The sequence below is a fragment of the Bos mutus genome, chromosome 24 (assembly GCF_027580195.1).
Source record: "Bos mutus isolate GX-2022 chromosome 24, NWIPB_WYAK_1.1, whole genome shotgun sequence".
NCBI lineage: Eukaryota > Metazoa > Chordata > Mammalia > Artiodactyla > Bovidae > Bos > Bos mutus.
The window spans coordinates 37388607-37407955 of record NC_091640.1 but is presented as its reverse complement, the minus strand read 5'-3'; the positions used below and the strand labels follow the sequence as shown (position 1 = coordinate 37407955).

The 19349-nt window shown below is 40.5% G+C and overlaps 1 protein-coding gene across 1 annotated transcript in view; it reads left to right on the top strand.

Annotated features, from left to right (window-relative positions):
- Window positions 1-19349, top strand: part of MYOM1 (myomesin 1) — a 122146-nt gene that overhangs the window by 79383 nt on the left and 23414 nt on the right. Inside the window, exons 21-24 of the mRNA XM_005893650.3 lie at window positions 70-184; window positions 12012-12168; window positions 14337-14443; window positions 14566-14610. Coding sequence (XP_005893712.2) covers window positions 70-184; window positions 12012-12168; window positions 14337-14443; window positions 14566-14610 — 424 coding nt within the window. The remainder of the gene's footprint in view (window positions 1-69; window positions 185-12011; window positions 12169-14336; window positions 14444-14565; window positions 14611-19349) is intronic.

Here is a 19349-nt window from a genome sequence, read left to right as displayed (position 1 = left end):
CCACAGGGGAAGAGCACTTCTGTTCAAATGACACAGAGTGACCATCACTTCTATATCTGCTTCTTCCAGGTGCAAGGCCTCAAGGAGGGTGAGAGCTACGTGTTCCGAGTTCGAGCCATAAACCAGGCGGGTGTCGGGAAGCCGTCTGACCTTGCTGGCCCTGTTGTAGCTGAAACCCGTCCAGGTAGGCTTTTACTTTTTCGTTAAAGTTTATCTCATCTGTGTAAGATACCAAAGTAACGTTCAGCCTTACTTCTATGTTTTTCCTCATTTTCAAAATCATCACTGCATGCTATCCAAACAACTGATAAGTATGACAGTGAAAAGTGAAAGTCAGTCATGTCCAGCTTGGCAACCCCATGGACTATACAGTCCATGGAATTCTCTGGGCCAGAACACTGGAGTGGGTAGCCTTTCCCTTCTCCAGGGGATCTTCCCAACCCAGGGATCAAACCCAGGTCTCCCACATTGCAGTGGATCCTTTACCAGCTGAGCCACAAGGGAATCCCAAGTATGACCATCGGGCGTGACAATCATCTACCCCATTACAGGACCTCAGGGCAGGGGTGAGCCAGGTTTGAAGTGGTTGCAATGTGGGAGACTCAGGTTTGATCCCTGGGTCTGGAAGATTCCCTGGAGAAGGGAATGGCTACTCACTCCAGTATTCTTGCCTGGATAATTCCATGGGCAGAGAGCCCTGGCAGGCTACAGTCCATGGGGTTGCAAAGAATTGGACACGACTGAGCGACTAACACTTTCACTTCACTTTTAGGACTACTTTGGTTCATACTTAAAAACACGGAAATTCTTGATCAAATTATGCTTTCTGGACCAACTGTTTAAAGTATACATTCCTGGGACATTATTTCTATTATACAGTGTCCATTAACTCCCACAAGAATATTTTTCTACCACAGAAGAAGCTGGAACAGCTCATGGAGCAAACATGATCCTTAAACAAAAGTAGGGTTTATATCATTGTAGCTACTAAGTTAAACCAGGAATTAGCAGATTTTCTCTGTGAAGGGCCAGATAGTAAATATTTTCAACTCTATGGTTATATGGTGCCTGTCACTATCCTCAACTCTGCTGTGGCACAAAAGCAGCTGCAGACAATACATAAATGAGTGTGGCTTTGTATCAGTAAAACTTTATTGTGCATGATAGATGTATTATATAATATGATAAATTATATGCATTATGAAATTTGAATTGTAACTAATTTTCACATCTTGAACTATTAATCTTCTCTGGATTTTTAAAAAACTATTTAAAAATGTAAAAACCATTCTTAGCTTTCAGGCCATACAGAAAGAGGCAATGGTCCAGATATAGCCCACGAGTCATAGTTTGCTGACCCCTGGGTTAAGCTAACAGCAGTCCTGACTGAATGATCTATAGAGCTGAGGCAGCCCTCACGGCCCAGTTTCCAGATGCCGTGATTGGACTAGGAAAGACAGTCTTTCCCTTTGTTACGAGAACAAAGTTTACAGTGTTCACTGGGCAAATAGCTCCAGATCATTATATAATACTTATTTTGTCATTTAGTCTCTATCACTTTTCAAAGTTATATATGTCAGTTCATTAAAGTTGCATGAAAGAAAGCACTGGAAATGAGAGAGGATTAAAAAAAGTATTAATCACCTATTTTAAGTTTATATTCATTCTAGTCAAACACCCTCACTTCAACTCTTTCCTATTTCTAGATTGAAATAAAGAGCAGATATATAATGTGATATTTGTTTTTATGATAAGAAAAGAATGTAAATATAGCAAATTCTGCTCTCACTTCATGATGCTTAAAGAGAATGTCAAATGCACCCTTTGAGAAAGTACCTGCCCCTTTCAACCTATTACTTCATAAACTACTTTCAGCTACTCTTGTAACTTCCCTCTAGAGCTGGGTGTGACAGAAGTGACCTTCTTGTACCAAAGTGTAGTAGGTGTGTCGGGAGAGAGTGCCATACCTCATATAAGTACTCTTTGCAAAATGTCATGAGAAAGCAGAAAAATGCTGGGAACGCATGTGTCAGATAGAAGGTAACACACAAAGACATGAGGACACAGATCTCTATAGAAATCACACCCGGCAGGTACCAAGTGTGTAGAAATACAAGGTGCTGAGTGGACGTGCCGAAGGGCCCAACTGCAAGGCTACTCGTGTAAGACCATTTAGGTTACTATACAAATAAGCTCTTAATCTAGTCATTGATGAGTAAAAGCACCTGTTAAGCAGTGGATTGACTGAAAAAAAGCTTAAATTGATTTCTTGTTTTCTCATCAATAACTCTCAGGATGGCAGGTAGCCAGGCAGGACATTGGCAAAGCCACCATGATGGAAACTTTGCCTTCAAAAAGGGGTCTGCTGGTGGGCTCCTAGGGGAAAGTGTTGTTTCACTGGTGTGGAATAAGGCCCCCAAAGTTGTTTTGTGGCCATTTCATTCCCAGAATATAATTACAAACAACAGTTGCAGACTAAACAGCACCAGATTAACTTGCTCACGAACCACCGGCTCCAACCTAGGAAAGATTCCTGGGAGATACCAAGTCAAGATGCTGACCTGAAGCATCTCCACGGTGGTGGTTTAGTTGCTAAGTCGTGTCCGACTCTTGCAACTCCACGGACCATAGCCCACCAGGCAGCTCTGTCCGTGGGATTTCCCAGGAAAGAATACTGGAGTGGATTGCCAATTCCTTCTTCAGGGGATCTTCCCAACCCAGGGATCGAACCTGGGTCTCCTGCATTGCAGGCAGATTCTATAGCAACTGAGCCACCAGGGAAGTCTGAAGCATCGCCATGCAGGAGCCCAGAACCCAGGAGACACTGGTCCTTGTTTCACAGGCAGTGGGCACATTCATTCCTGCATGAATGTTCAGGCACATTCATATGCTTTCTGCATACCTGCTTCATGCCAGGTGCTGTGTGGGCACCACGTGAGTAGAATAAAATGACTTGTCACTGCCTACTGAGCTTGCAATCTAGAGGAAAACAGTTTATAGCACGTGACGGAACCTTAGATAGAGGGTCACAAAATATTGCCCATAGTTAAACAGGCTACAAACAAGGTGTTAAGGTTTCATAAATCCCTGTAAAAACTTAAATGCATTTTTTAGTAGAGTATAATTGCTTTACAGTGATGTGTTAGTTTCTGCTATACAAAGAAGTAAATCAGCTACATGTATACATATATACCCCCTCGATCTTGGACCTCCCTCCCATATCACTCCACCCTACCCATCTAGGTCATCACAGAGCACCAAGAGCTCCCTGTGCCAGATAGTAGCTTCCCACTAACACAATATTGTAAAGCAATTATACTCCAACAAAACCCCGAATAAATAAAAGCACACAAGATCGACAAAAAAAAAAAATTTTATATAGCCTATGGTTGTCTGTGTTTACTAACTTTATTAAATACCAAATTTTATTTTTAACCAGGTATTTATTTTATGCTAAAATATTTGGGGCTTGGGATGGGGGATGAGGGTCGCTTATCAGTTTCAGGGCTTGGAATGTGAGACTTGGATTGCTATTTCAGAAGAACAACTCTTTTTGGAACACGTTATTAATATTTCAGACAGAAAATAAAACTTATCATGTAACAGCAAACCTCAAATGCATCTAACAAGATACCTTGAATGTAATTTGAATTCCAGGTAAAAGTTAACCTAATCCACTGGGGTTGGTAGGGTCACTGGTCTCCTTTTGAAGTTGATGAAAGCGCCAGCAGATGTAACTCAGCCACTGTCCCGCTGTCTGGTCATGCTGGTAATGAGGATCAAAAGTGTGCCGCCCTTCCCGGAGAAATCTGGTAGCTGAACGAGCCTATAAGAAGAATGAGCTGGAAATATTTAGAGTAGATTTGTTGGTACATATGACGCACTTCTAGTCTTGATACTTGATCTTTTTTCAAACAGTATCTGTGTGGATTGTGTCAGGCCTGGGCTGTAGGTGGAGGTAAGGTGAGCTAGATCAGACAGAAGACAAGAGAGAGACCTGCCAAAGTGTGGCAGGTGATCCGGAGGGTGGAACCGGCTGCCTGTGTTCTTATCAGAAATCCTGCAGTAGGCAGGGGAACTGAGGTGAGAGGCAGGAGAACCCAGACACAGGCGGAGTCCCCAGCAGGAACTGAGTTACTGGAAGTCAGGACTTCTCACCAGGAGCAAGGCAGGCTAGAAGACTGAAGCTCCAGAAGGAATAATGAGCAGGGATTGGTTTGACAACCTACTGACCAATCCCAGTTTCTGAAAATTGACTGGTCGTAGAACCTGGTAGGGCTTCTCTTGTGACTCAGACGGTAAAGCATCTGCCCACAATGTGGGATACCTGGGTTCAATCCCTGGGTTGGAAAGATCCCCTGGAGAAGGAAATGGCAACCCACTCCAGTACTCTTGCCTGAAAAATTCCATGGACTGAGGAGCCTGGTAGGCTACAGTCCATGAGGTCAAGGACCTGGTAGGGCTGAGGATGCTCAGTGGCCTTGAGGTGGAGTTTTGAAGGATTCTAAAGCAGGAAGTCAGGCTGACTCTTCAAGATTAGCTCAAGAAAACTTCACTTACATTTGCTCACTGTCTGTTCTCTTTCATCCATTAGGAAGGTAATTTTCAACCTTGACAGTACATTACATTAAAATCAGGCCAGGAACTTTTTGAAAATACTGACTCTATTTTAGACTATTGTCCAGGCCAGTTAAAACAGAGTCTGCTGGACTGAGCCTGGGCATAGGTTTGTTTTTGTTTGTTTGTTTAGCTCCTTGGGTAATTCAAGTATGAAACCAGGCTTGTGAATTGTGCATTAGACTGTTCAGTTCAGTTCAGTCACTCAGTCATGTCCAGCTCTTTGTGAACCCATGGACTGCAGCACGCCAGGCTTCCCTGTCCATCGCCAACTCCCAGAACTTGCTCAAATTCATGTCCATCCTACCATCTCTTCCTCTGTCATCCCCTTCTCCTCCTGCCTTCAATCTTTCCCAGCATCAGGGTCTTTTCCAACGAGTCAGTTCTTCGCATCAGGTGGCCAAAGTATTGGAGCATCAGCATCAGTCCTTCCAATGAACATTCAGGACTAATTTACTTTAAGATAGACTGGTTGGATCTCCTTGATATCCAAGGAACTCTCAAGAGTCTTCTCTAACACCACAGTTCAAAAGCATCAGTTCTTTGGTGCTCAGCTTTCTTTATAGTCCAACTCTCACATCCGTACATGACTACTGGAGAAATCATAGCTTTGACTGGACGGACCTTTGTTAGCAGAATAATATCCCTGCTTTTTAATATTCTGTCTAGGTTGGTCATAGCCTTTCTTCCAAGAAGCAAATGTCTTTTAATTTCATGGCTGCAGTCCCATCTGCAGTGATTTTGGAGCCCTCCAAAATAAAGTCTGTCATTGTTTCCGTTGTTTCCCCATCTGTTTGCCATGAAGTGATGGGACTGGATGCCATGATCTCATTTTTTGAATATTGAATTTTAAGCCAACTTCTTCACTCTCCTCTTTAACTTTCATCAAGAGGCTCTTTAGTTCTTCTTTGCTTTCTGCCATAAGGGTGGTGTCATCTGTGTATTTGAGGTAATTGATATTTCTCCCAGCAATCTTGATTCCAGCTTGTGCTTCCTCCAGCCCAGCATTTCACATGATGTACTCTGCATATAAGTTAAATAGACTTATAAGCATTAGGCTGTGGGCTCCTTCAAAATAGGAATTGTGTTTTCTCTGTGTATGTCAAGAGCCTAGTACTTGGTGTATAGATGAAAAAAATAATGGATGGCTACCATGCTTTGGCAAATGAGTGTGACTCTGTTTTGTAGCCACAGCTTGTAATCCCAACCCTAGTATCTCATAATGAATGTGCAGTTATGAAGAGTGAACTGGGAGAGGTTCAGTGGAGATCCTGATGTGGCACTAAGGTGGTGGGTCAGCGAGCGGTCCACATAGGGGAGCTCAGTATTATTAATGCATGCAGCTGATTGAATTCATTCACTTTAACGCTTCCGTTCTGTCCCACTCTCCAGGTTTTTAAACACCACCCATGCACACACACAGGCACACACACACACAGGCACACACACACGTACACACACAGACACACATGTACTCATGCACACCAGTGGAGAAGGACAAAGAATAAAAGCTTATCAAAGTGACCCATAATGCAGATGTTAAAGACTAAATTACATGAGAAAATTCTCATATCAAATTATTAAATGTTTGGAAAGATGAATTCCCACTTTTAAATTTTATCTTTTTTTTTAAAAAAGATTACTATTTGGAGAGGAGAGAAAAGTGGGATAAAGTTCATTTCCAAAAAGTTCACTTTAGTCCTGGACCTCCCTTAACCTATTCACTTACTGGGGGGAGTGGCAAGTCTGGAGGGACCATTAAATGCCACTCCAGTGACTTCTCTGGTCTAGTGATTAAGACTCTGAATTTCTACTACATGGGGGTAGGGTTTGATCCCTGACCAGGGAAGTTCTGCATATTACGAGATGCGGCCAAAAACTAAAATGCCATCCCATGCAACCCAGTATCCCCTCGTGTCCATGTTAAGAATGTGTTTAGGGTTGGGGCAGCTGACTAGAGACAACCCTTCTTAAATCCTTTTCAGACTAGAATCATCTCTTTCATTTTCTGTAGCCAAATCTTCTCTGCTCTTAACTGAATTCTTCATGTTTATTATTAGATTTGAAGGTTGTTTTTGAGAAAAATCTAAGTCCTGACAAATTCTGGTCCACTTTTCTGGCTCAGCTCTGTGGGCAAGTGAGATGGCCTTTCATTCAGATGAGAACATCCATAGAAATTCCTTTACTTTAACAGCAAAACATCTAACTTGCTGCCTGCCCGTTAAATATCAGGACCATTTTGATCATGTTTTAGTCAACTTTAGTGAATGTGGCCCTTTAGTCATGTATGAGTTCAACCATGGATTGACAGCAGCTCAGGGCTTGCAAAAACTCAGGCCGTGGGACATTCTAAAAAGAAAATTTGAGGATGTTGTAGCTGCATCTCTTTCATTCTGACACTGAGCCAGGTTTACCACCATAGGTGTAGCTGTGGACCAGCCTGGGGCCTCTCAGAAACGCTGTCATTATCCTGCTCTTGGTTTTCCTAGAGTATTTATAGAAAGAATCATCCATTTCAGTATCATGTATCTTTTGTAAAATCTCATTAGCATTTTTTGTCCAGGATGTATCAAGCCATTGTTAATTCCTCTAAGATTTTAATGTGTTGGAAAAAATGGTTTTTCCAGATTAATGTGATTACTTTCTTTACCACACAAAGATAATCTACAATCTGATATGTCCTACCTGTTTAGACACAAGAAACTCTGAGCTCATTTTTGTTTTGTCTTCTTTAAATTTTCCAAAGGATGTCTTTTTCTTTTAAACTCTTCACCTTTATTCTTTGTTGTCACAAGTAATTTCTTTGTTTTCCAAAATCCTTTTTTTTCCTCTTTTTTTAAACCCAGAATGCAGGAAGAGGCCACTTTTTTTTCCAAATGCCAAATTCACTTTCATTTTCCATTATAGGTATTATTGTAAAACACTTGGTCTGCTAAGTTAGTATTTAAAAACACATCGGACACGACTGAGTGACTTCACTTTCACTCTTCACGTTCATGCATTGGAGAAGGAAATGGCAACCCACTCCAGTGTTCTTGCCTGGAGAATCCCAGGGATGGGGGATCCTGGTTGGGCTGCTATCTGTGGGGTCGCAGAGTCGGACACGACTGAAGTGACTTAGCAGCAGCCGCAGCATTCAAAAAACTATGTTAACAAATTAATTAAAGCTGAACAGTAAAAGAAGCCTTTGAATTTAAAAAGCTATATTGAAAGAATATGAGAGCATTAACATTGTAATTCATGTGACAAATAGGGAAAAAGCTGTAATTTGCTGCTTTAATCATTTTAAGATAAAGTTGTTTTATATTTACACAGTGATACTGTTGAAACCATATTCTTTCTTTGTAAGTTATTTCAGTTAAACATTTTCTAATGAGAATTGTTGTGGGGCAAAGAAATATGCCTAGAAAACTAGTACTTGAATTATTTTCAGTTAATCTGACTTTTTGAAAGTTTGAGATTATGATCACATTCAGAACAATACTTTCAGCCAGTTGACAGCATCATTGTTTGTCAGGGAGGAGACCAAGCTTTGAATTCTAAGCATAAGTAAGAGACCGACTGTGAGTAGAATATTTTCTTTGTTGGTATTTTTATTTCATCTTGTCTGTTTATCAAAATATTGGTGTTATGCTTAAGCTTTATTAAAACCAGTTCCAATAAAATTGAACACTGCAATTCTAAGCTGACATTTCTCTTTTAAATCCCTTAAGAGTCCAGCCCCTGGCACATGTAAAGATGTACAGGAAATATGGAAGACAAAACCCCTGCCCTATTACCATTTAACCCTGCTCTTGATAAACATGCAACTTTTTGAAAGGTGAAAATTAACCAAACACTCATCTTAATGAGCGTTGATTTTTAAAATAGAAGTATGGAAGAGAGTTTTATTTTTTATTTTCCCCTTTATTTTAATAAATCAACCAATAGCACCCATTATAGCCACAGTTATAAGAACATAAATTGAGGAAATGTTCATGCCTCTCTTTTACCCCCTACAGATACTGTCCGCCATGTCCTGATTTTTTTTGGCCATGTCGAGTCTTAGCTGTGGCTCAGGAGATCTTGCTGTGGTGCAGAGTCTCTAGCTGTGGTGCTCAGGCTCAGCGGTTGCAGTACACGAGCTTAGTTGCCCTGCTCCTAAGGATCTTAGTTCCCCGACCACAGATCAAACCCTCGTTCCCTGCATTGCAAGGCAGATGCAGTGCAATGGTCCAATATCTACTGGACCACCAGGAAGTCCCTACCATGTCCTGATTTGATATGATTAATCAAAAAAAGCTTCATAAATGAGTAAAACTCTCTTAGCTACTCATCGACATTACATCTAATCCCTACTTTTTACTTTGCCCCTCCAGTCAATTACTTAATTTCAAATCATAAATTTTGATCTAAGACTTAAAAAAACCCCACATTGTTTTCTAAAAGCATAAATTACTAAATTTCTTACATTAAAACCCAACTACAACCTAATGATATAAAACTCTTAAAGTGGAAACACACATACTGCCTGGGACTTAAAAAATCTTTGTTTTATCTCATATTGTCACAAAAGATGTCCAAGTACTTTACAAAAATTAATTTTCTGGAATAGTTCAATGAGACATCTCTATACTCAATAACTGAGGTAATTGAGACATCAACCAAGCAGAGTTTTTCTATTCTTCAAGTTACATGGACTTGGGACCAAATCTGGCCATTCAGAAATCTGAAAAAAGTATTGTTTTAAATAGCCAGTTGTTTCATTTACCTGAGAATTTATTGCTAGACCATCAACTATGTAAAATTTTGTATCAAGACTCTTAGATTAAAATTCTCATAAAATAGATGCCACATTTCAGTACACACGTTTCATACACTTCTTGGATACAATATACTTATTTACCTTTTTCTGTGTAACTTGGAGCCACAAGGATCAGCCTTATTTATTGCCCAGTGTTATAATACAGTATGTCTTACAGGGTGAGGAGCTGTTTGTCCTTCTACTAAGTAATGTCTTTGCGCCAGCTTTTTAGTTTTCTGCTTCCTCTCCTGCTGTTGTTCTCCTGATGGTAGTTTCTTACTTCCTTCTCTTGTTCGGATTTAATCTATTGAGAGAAACCAACCAACTAGGCTTGTTAGAATCATCTCAAGTGAAGTACAGGTTCCAAGTGACGGTCTGTGGAATTCTCCAGCGAGTATCCAGGAAGGCCAATGCGTGGACTTTGTCACAATAGCACTGGCTCTGAGAAGCTTGTCTGCATTACTTCTTGGTCCTGGGTAAAATTCTGGATTGAGTCAAGAGTTATAGTGCAAAGCTTATCCATGGACTTGAGGGAAAAGTCAAACTAATTATATTGTTCATATTCCTTCCATTTTATGACTGCTTTGCCAAAAAGTCACATCTTTCTCTTTAATAAAAAGTCAAGATTCTTAACCTAAGCAATATCTTTTTTCTGTGTAAACTTAAGTCATATCTCCAACATAATAAACAGCAGGCATATGGACGATTCACTTCCTTTTAAAAGAGATTACAAGTAAAACAATGAATGATTAATATGAATAATCTGTCATGCCTCCAAAATAGATATCATGTAAATCACAAAAAAAGGTCCAATCAGCCTCTATTATGTCTCCTTTCCTCTTTAAAACGATTCAGATATTCAAAAAAATTTTCCATTTACACTCTCTGTGATTCAGTCATGCTGTGTACTATATTATTTAAACCTCAGAATTCTTAGGTCTTAGTCCTTTCTTAAGTTTTGATAAGAGCACTTTTTCATTTCTTGTTATACAGCAATGAATTGTAAGAATTAGTCCTGTGTTACTGGGAATAGAAATAAAACATGATCTGCGACTTCCAATGGAGTAGACACAGCCCTTAAAATTAATACATGGGGGACATTTCACTTAAGGAGCAATCAGATCTTTTAAAAGATCCTTATTTCTGTTTATCTATATAGCTAAATGTGAAAATAACCCTTTGTTTTTTAAAAAGTAATTTTTAAAAATCTCCTAGAATTAGTTTTCTCTAAACTTTCCATGTTTTAAGTCACTTTTTGGAGGCTTGTAATTGAAGCATACGCTGTTATCAATAAGGACACAATTTAAATTAACCGCCAGGCTTAGGAACCAACGCCTTCATGTCACCAGTCACTCTTTGGGCACTGGTTTTGCCCTTAACTTGGAAGGAGTTCTGGAATTGTTTTTCTCCTGACAAGTTTAACTGAACAATGCAATGGAGAAGAGAAAACTTTTCATCATTTGCGAAGTATTTATTGGAAGTCTTTTTTATGCTTTTCAAAAATTGAAGCTGTACCTTTCTGAAATTAACTATAAAATATTTTTCCTAATGTATGGAAACAAACCAAGTTTAGACTGGTAATAGAATGAGTGGCAATTAAATTGAAGAAGAGCATTAATTAAAAGAAGAGCATTTTACTTTAAATTGGAGTTAGGCATAGATATGGAAGTTTTACATGCTACACAAGCTCTTTGACTCGCTACACATACACATATACATACTGGCTGCACTGGGCCTCCGTTGTTGCTCAGAGGCTCTTTTTCTGGTGTGCTCAGGCTTTCTCCTGTTGTGGTGCACGGGCTTAGTGGCCTCACAACTTGTGGTATCTTAGTTCCCTGACCAGAAGGTGGATTCTTAAAACCTCTGGACCACCCAAGAAGTCCCTGAATTGCTGTATTGTATGCAGATGTAATTTATTATAACCCTCAGAAATGTTAAAATATTAACTTGTTTTCTTTTAAAATACAAAAACTAATCTTGAAACATCTGAATTTCTTGAAATTCATTTCCATTTAAGCTTCTATACTGTTCAATAGCAATCATTTCTAGGTATCTATTGTTCTAACCTAGAATAGCATCTTTAGATTAATTTATGGTTATCTAATCAGCAAAACTTGTTTTCATGGTTTTTTTTTTTTATTCTTAAGTGATTTACAAATCTTGAACATGTGAGTAAAGGCAATTCTTCTTATCTCTACCTTTTCTCCTTCAGTTTCCCTTTGGTTTCTTTATCTCTTATCTATCCTTTCTTGATGATTAGTTAGATATGGGTATTATCGAAGCAAAAGTCATGCATTAGGCATTTCCCAGGGCTGCCTTGCCCTTCTTGTTATGGTCAACACAGTCCCCTAACTGTTGTTGTTGTGCAACTCTGACCAAACAGTACCTGTCCATGGTGTTAACAGTACCTAAGAAACATGGTACATTTGCTTAATTCCGTGTTGCAACACAAAGTTGAATTGTAGCAGGATTGTCAGTCACAGTGAGCAGCTGGGACTTTTCACTTGCACAGACTCAAGGCCCTGCTTTAAGGCTAAAGTAAAGAGGTGAGGAATTCTTACTTGATTAACTTTTACCAGGAAATATCAGCACCTTGTTTTTCATCTTCTAGGAACCAAAGAAGTTGTTGTAAGTGTGGATGACAATGGAATCATTTCCTTGAACTTTGAATGTGATCAGATGGCTCCAAGTTCTGAGTTCACCTGGTCCAAAGATTACGTGCCCACGGAGGACTCTCCGAGATTAGAGGTTGAAAGCAAAGGCAACAAGTACGTACCGTTTCAATTGTAACTGTGTGTTTCCTTTTCATGAAAGGAGAGTGAAGTAAGCTATTCTCCATTTCAATTAAGAGAATGAAATCACACATATTTTTATCTGGTAGTGTAAAAAGTGATCACCAGTATAAACCTTAAGAAATAACAATCCTTATAAAGTACTTTTCACATTATTCCATTTAAAATGCTTTCTCATATGTTATCTTATTGTTGACTGAAAAAATGGTGAGAATGACATTTTATTCGGGGCAAAAATGAGGACTATAGCCCACAAGACAGCCTTTCAGATAGCTCTTAGTAACTGCTCCAACAAAGTAGGTAGAGAGGTCAGAACAGATGTGATTTTGTTGAAGGGGGAAGTGAGCAGTCAAGCACATGTTTTGGCAGAAGCTTGCTGCTAGTCATAAGGAGCAGATGTTAATGACTTTAGTGCTTCTCGAGATATGAGAAGGTGCAAGAAATTGTTGTTCAGTCACTAAGTCATGTCTGACTCTTTGCGACCACACGAACTGCAGCACACCAGGCTCCTCTGTCCTCCAGTATCTCTTGGAGTTTGCCCAAACTCGTGTCCATAGAGTCAGTGATGCCATACAACCATCTCATCCTTTCTTTCACTTAGAAGTTGAGCTCATAAAATCTTCTAAAAAACACCCAACTATCTGAAGTCCTGTTCTGCCAGTTTTTCCCAGAGCGTAGAGTGCCTCATTCCTGATCTCTGCCCTGAACTCCTTTCGGGGTGTGTTGAAGGTCAGCAACTGCAGTGGCCAGTGGCTTCATCTTTGTAGAGGCAGATGGCAAGCAACAGGTTTTAGTTGGCATCATTCATGATGCAAGAAAAGCTTTGATGGCATTAAAGTGAACGTTAAAGATGATTCTCATTATTCTACGAGATTTTGAAATCTTAAAGTAATGGTGAGGATCCTTATGGGGAAATGGGTAAGGAAGAACTTGCTGATTCAAGTTCTGGCAAATTAAATGGATTAGGTATAATCTGTTCTGGTTTTTCACCACCACTTGTGAGAGACACAATACTGCCCTGGAACAAACTCCATAGGAGAGAGAAGCATGGGAGAGGTGATCTTAAGTCACAGCTTTACCAGGAGCCCAGCTTTACCAGGAGCCACTGTGTGACCTGGGGCAGCTTTTAATTCCATGGACCTCCAGTTTCTTTCTCTGTAAAACAGAAGAAGTAAAGGGGATTAATTTTATGATCTGCTACTTCCTTCAAACTCAAGATTTTGAGTTTTTTAAATTTCGTCTTACTTATCAAGCTTTGTATCTTTATATTGCCAACCAGATTACATTACATTTGGTAAAACACAATATTCCTAAGTATTATTTCTATTACAAAAAAATCCAATATATCCCAAAATAAAAGAAAGAAGTAGTAATTTTGTTGGAGAACAGCAAGGAAATACTCTATATAATTAAGACATTCTGCTGTCACTGTGCTGTAAGATCCTTTAAGTAAAACATAATTTTGGTCAAAGGAAAGACAATCAAACTGGAACTATTTCTTCCATGACTAACTTGACAAACATGTAAATGTTCAGATGACCTTAGACACTGACCAGCTATGTGACTCACAAAAGTTAGAAAACAAACTGAACTAGACCATTGACCCATACATTCATTCCACAAGTATTTATTAAGCACATATTATGTGCCAGATAAGGTATGGATGGTGGAGGTCACAACAGTGAGCAAAACAGATCTCGTCCCTAAAGACACAAAGTGCAGGCATATTGTCAATGAAGTAGGCAATACCGATGCCATTTAATAACCTCCAAAATGGGAAGTGCCAGGGATGACATAACAGGGGCATTGGGTGGTTCTGCCCTGTGAAGGAAAGGATTTTCAGGCTGCCCAGCAAGGGTTGATCAGCTGAAAATCTCTTTACTTGGGATATGCATTGATATGCATCGTGGCTTGGGGATGGGAGGTCGGTACCATCTCCCTGTCCCATCACCATCACCCCATGGGAGGAGGTCAGGAAAGCCTTCCCAGAAGCAGCAAGAGGGGGTGAGCATTAGGTCAGCAAGGCAGATGGAGCACATGCTCCACATGATGGGAGCAGCATGTACAGATGGCTGGAGACAGGGCAGGGCACAGCCCCCAGGCCCTACACAGCCTCGCTTCTTATAAAACATTCTGTTCTGAAGGACGAAAATGACCTTCAAAGACCTTGGGACGGAAGACTTGGGCATTTACTCCTGCGATGTCACAGACACTGATGGAATAGCGTCGAGCTACTTGATAGATGAGGAAGGTAGGTCAAAATCAGTTCATTCATGAGTCAACTCCTGCTCTGACTTCTCAGTGGTTCTCCAGGATTAAGTGACTTCTGTTTTAGCAGTTCAAGCTGTAATTGTTCTCATTTTCTCCCTACAGAATTGAAACGTTTGCTTGCTCTCAGCCAAGAACACAAGTTCCCAAGTAAGTGTCCACAATACACTCAGAGTTCAGCCATGGCACTAAACGACTCTGACAGGATCAAGAGAGGACACTCTCTTGAGAACATGTAATGGAACATACACTGGTAGCTGCTGACGCACTTTCCAAAGGCGCTGATTTAGCTTTCCCGTTGTTCTCCAGAAGTACAAAGAACAGTGACAAGAGCACATCCCGTGCTCTGCTAGGGAGAGCACTGTCAGGTTAGGGGGTGTAACAGCTGGGTAACTGCATTCTTCATCTTTTGCTACATATTTTGGAATATTACATATATGTATACACACACATATTGGAGAAGGCAATGGTACCCCACTCCAGTACTCTTGCCTGGAAAATCCCATGGATGGAGAAGCCTGGTAGGCTGCAGTCCATGGGGTTGCTAAGAGTTGGAAACGACTGAGCGACTTCACTTTCACTTTGCACTTTCATACACTGGAGAAGGACATGGTAACCCGCTCCAGTGTTCTTGCCTGGAGAATCCCAGGGACGGGGCAGCCTAGCAGGCTGCTGCTGTCTATGGGGTCGCACAGAGTCGAACACGACTGAAGCGACTTAGCAGCAGCAGCATACACACATATATATATCTTCTAGACACAGTAATTTGTACATCTTTTAGGCAAACAGCTCTTTCTAAACAATTTAATGTTAGTGTTTAATAGAAGAACCATACCTCTAAATAAAGACAATCTAAAAACAGTACCCTATGGGTGTCTCTGATGGCTTGTCTGCCAATGCAGGAAACCCTGGTCTGATCCCTGGGTTGCAAAGATCCCCAGGAGAAGGAAATGGCAACCCACTCCAGTATTCTTGCCTGGGAAATCCTTTGAATAGAGGAGCCTGGTGGGCTACAGCCCATGGGGTTGCAAGAGAGTCAGATATGACCTAGCGACTAAACAACGACAACAAAGACAGTACCTTCCATTTTAAATTCCTGGAAAATAAGATAAAGATGCCTTGATCAGAGTAAGAATCTCTCTGAACTATCATCAAACCCTTCAATGAAGCACTACCTACATAAAAGATTAATTTCCACAGTTGACACCCAAGAGAAGAGAAAGAAGTCTGAAACAATACTTGGAAAGTTCCACTGACCTGATTGGATCTCTTAACATTGGTACCCACTGGCCAAAGCAGTGAAGCATCTGAAAAGTTACACTCTGAAAAAACAGAGTGATAGCATCACTCATTCTTTTAATTCAGAAATTTTGTCTTCCTTCCTTAATCCCTAAGATAAAATTTCTTCACTAATACAGGAGTTTCAGGGACCCAGGAAACCATAACCTGACCCCAAACTGTAGGCAAAACGTTGTATGTTGTATGTTTGCACATTTCTAGGGAGAGGACATCCAGCTTTCCTGAAATTCTCAGCAGAGCTGTGATTAAAAAACAAAGCTCTAAAACCAGTGGTCTGACCTCTTCACATTCCCAAAGAATACATGACGTGCTTCATGGTGTGGCTGGGTGCTGGTGACTACTGGCCTCAGCTAGAATGTTTGCAAAACCAGCTTTATTCGGCAGAGCACAGTGGGGTGCCTGTGGGGTGAGGGTGCTGGACGCAGGCTTCTGAATTCTAGGGGAGAACCACTTCTCTTCTGTAAGCTTATTAACCATAAAACTGGAAAAGTAATACCATGAATGGTGTCTTAAAAGCTATTTCTTTTTAAATTGTAAGAGTAGAGGTTGACCTGGACTCTCTTTGTTCTGTGCTCTGTGAACCTGAGCAACTCACCCCAACTTCCCCAAGGTCTTAGTTTCTTTTCCAGGAATGGCTATTATAATCATTAACAGCCCCCATCATATAGAGGTGCTGTGAGAGACAATCAACAGGGCATTGATCCTTGAACTCTTCAGGTAAAATATAAATACTGAAACAGAGCAGTGATCGAGACAAACCCACTTGCAGAAGAGTTGTCTGCCAACTATACATATATCCTCCCTTTCTGTTCCCTGTGCTGTGAGGCGAGGGAATGGAAGACAGAGTCACGGTGCCCAGCACAGCCGGAGCCTGTGAACGCTCCCACTGTCTATCATGCAAAACAGAAAGAGCAGCACCCACTAATCTAGTTAGTCAGGCAGTAAACATTGACCAAGTGTCTAGGCAACAGCTGCTCCTAACAATGTTTGCATTTAGCTTAAAGGATGGAGAGGAGAGAAGTTAGGGTGTTACCATAGAATTGGAGGCGCCCAGGCTCCCTGCTGTCCAGTGATCATATGGACTTGCAGGTAGTAACTGCCTGCTGTCCCTGTCATTTATGCTGAGATATTTTATTCTACATGAGCATCAACACTGGTTGCTGGCTGTAAGAGAGAGGGGAGCAGCACACTCAGGGACCCTTCTATTAGAGACCAAGTGTGGTGTTTTGGGTCAGCTCAGAGAAAACCCAAGGATGCATTAAAAACTCTGATGTGAAAGCATAACTCTCCCAACCAAAGGGAGCTTCTGTGAGCCCCTTGAAGCAGCATTTAAATATCACAGCTTCAGTTCCTTTCATTTGCTGTTGGATCAGGCAGGTCACTATGTGAATGTCTTCAGAGATGTGATGACAGGGTCAAAGCAGCATATCCAATTTCTCAATTTATATCCACTTCTTTGTATATGTTGATGCATAATTAAGTCATCTTGAGATTTTGTAAGGTCTTAAATGGTCTCATTCCTTTCAGAGTGTAATAAAAGAGTGTGGTATTTCTTTATTCCAGGACACAGTAAATTCTATTTTAAGCTGTTTTCAAAAATATTTTGAAAACCACTAAACATATACCTTAAGCCTACAAATAACAGATATTTTGCTGGAGCAAATTAACTGCCAGAGAAAAGAGCCTAAGGAAATTTAGGGCTGAGCAGAAAGAAAAAAATATATATATAAAGCTAAAAATAGAAAATAACCTAGCTTGTCTTGCCAGTTATGATACTAAATTGCAGTGTAGAAAGTCAGTGTATTGAATATATATCTGTGTATGTATATATATATATATAAAATATACACATATATATATTCATGGTATGTGGGGAGGAAGATATATTTCAGTATCAGCAATGTCCTGCATGCCTCTTGCCTTTTGAGATGAACTGCATTCTGTCTGTGGAATGTGTGTCTTTCTAAAAAAATCCACTTTCATGTAAAAAAACAAAGTCTGCATAATATTTTTTTTATTTGTAGACACTGGTTATTGTCCCACTTGTATATGTACATTTGTATATATGCTCCACGTGTGCAGATATGCACAAGCACATATACACAAATTATATCTATTTGGTATGTCCTCTTAGGTGTAAATATATTTTACAATTGGTTATAGGGTGTTGTTTAAACAATGGAGGAAGAGTCACCAAAATATTAATAGTCACTCTTACAGAGTACCTATTTACATGCTGTTCATAGGGTGCTTAAATGGAATGTGTTATTTAAACTCCTCAGTGACCTTAAAAGGGTCATTAAGTACTGTGGTGATCTAATTTTAGAGATGAAGAAAGTGAGGCTCAGAGAGGTTGAGTAACTAGACCCAAAGGACACAGCAGGTACCTGGGTGGTCTGACACTAACCAGGACATGGACTGTTTCTGTGTGTGCACCTGCCCAGTGAACCCTGGCAGCCCGTGCTCCCCAGATGATGTCTGTATTACTCAGGGCAGTGAGCATTAAGGGCTCTGGAGGCTTCCGGGAGAGCGTGTCCCTGCCACCCACCCCCACACACTGGGCTTCTTCGTAACTGCATCACTCGTGTATGAGAGTCCCTGGAATGAGATCACACTTCTCTGGAAGAGACTCTACTCTCTACTCCCCTTGAGACTTACTTGCAGCAAGCAGGAGCATGCTGCTCCTGGGAGCAGGGAGAAGGCTTACCCCTGCTCTCACCACCCTGGGGTCTGTTCTTGATCTGTTCTTGCTGGAAAACCACTAGTGTTCTTCAGAGTGGATGGCCGGGACCAAGAGATCACTAAGTAGAGGGAATAACCCTGATCTCAGCTCTGCCACCTGGTTATGTTACTAAGCTTTCCTGAGTTTTGTCATCAGTAAAATCAGGGGATAAAGAGAACTCACCTTTCTTGAGCACCAGTGGTTATTTGCAGTGGCTCCCTGCATTCTGGTACCATAAGCACTCTGGGTGGCCTGTGAGGCAGGTAATAGCCATGTCAGCAGGTGAAGAACACAGGGTTTCAGGAGGAGGTGACTGTGCTCAATCGAGGTGTGACATCAGAGCCCATCTCTGGCCACAGTAGATGATGTCTGAGCCTCCTTCCAACTCTGCATAGAATGACTCTACAACTGACGTTCACATGAGTATGGAATAGTGCAAAGGAAAGGCATCCTTGAAGCTTAAAAAGGGTAGTTTTAGAGAAATGATGCAATAATCTTGTTTACAAAATACAAACAGACTCACAGACTTAGAGAACAAACATAGTTGGGGGAGAGGGTGGAGGGATAGTTAGCTTGGGATTGATGTGTACACACTGCTATATTTAAAGTGAATAACCAACAGGTCCTACTGTATAGCACAGGGAACTCTTCTCAATGTTAGGTAGCAACCTAAATGAGAGAAGTATTTGAAAAAGAATAGATTCATGTATATGTATAACTGAATCACTTTACTGTACACCTGAAATTACCACAGCATTGTTAATCAACTAAAACATAAAATTAAAAAAGAAAAGGATAGTTTTGCTATAAAGAAATATTAATGTACATCTGGTAAATCTTATACCAAGCTTATAATTACTTATAATTT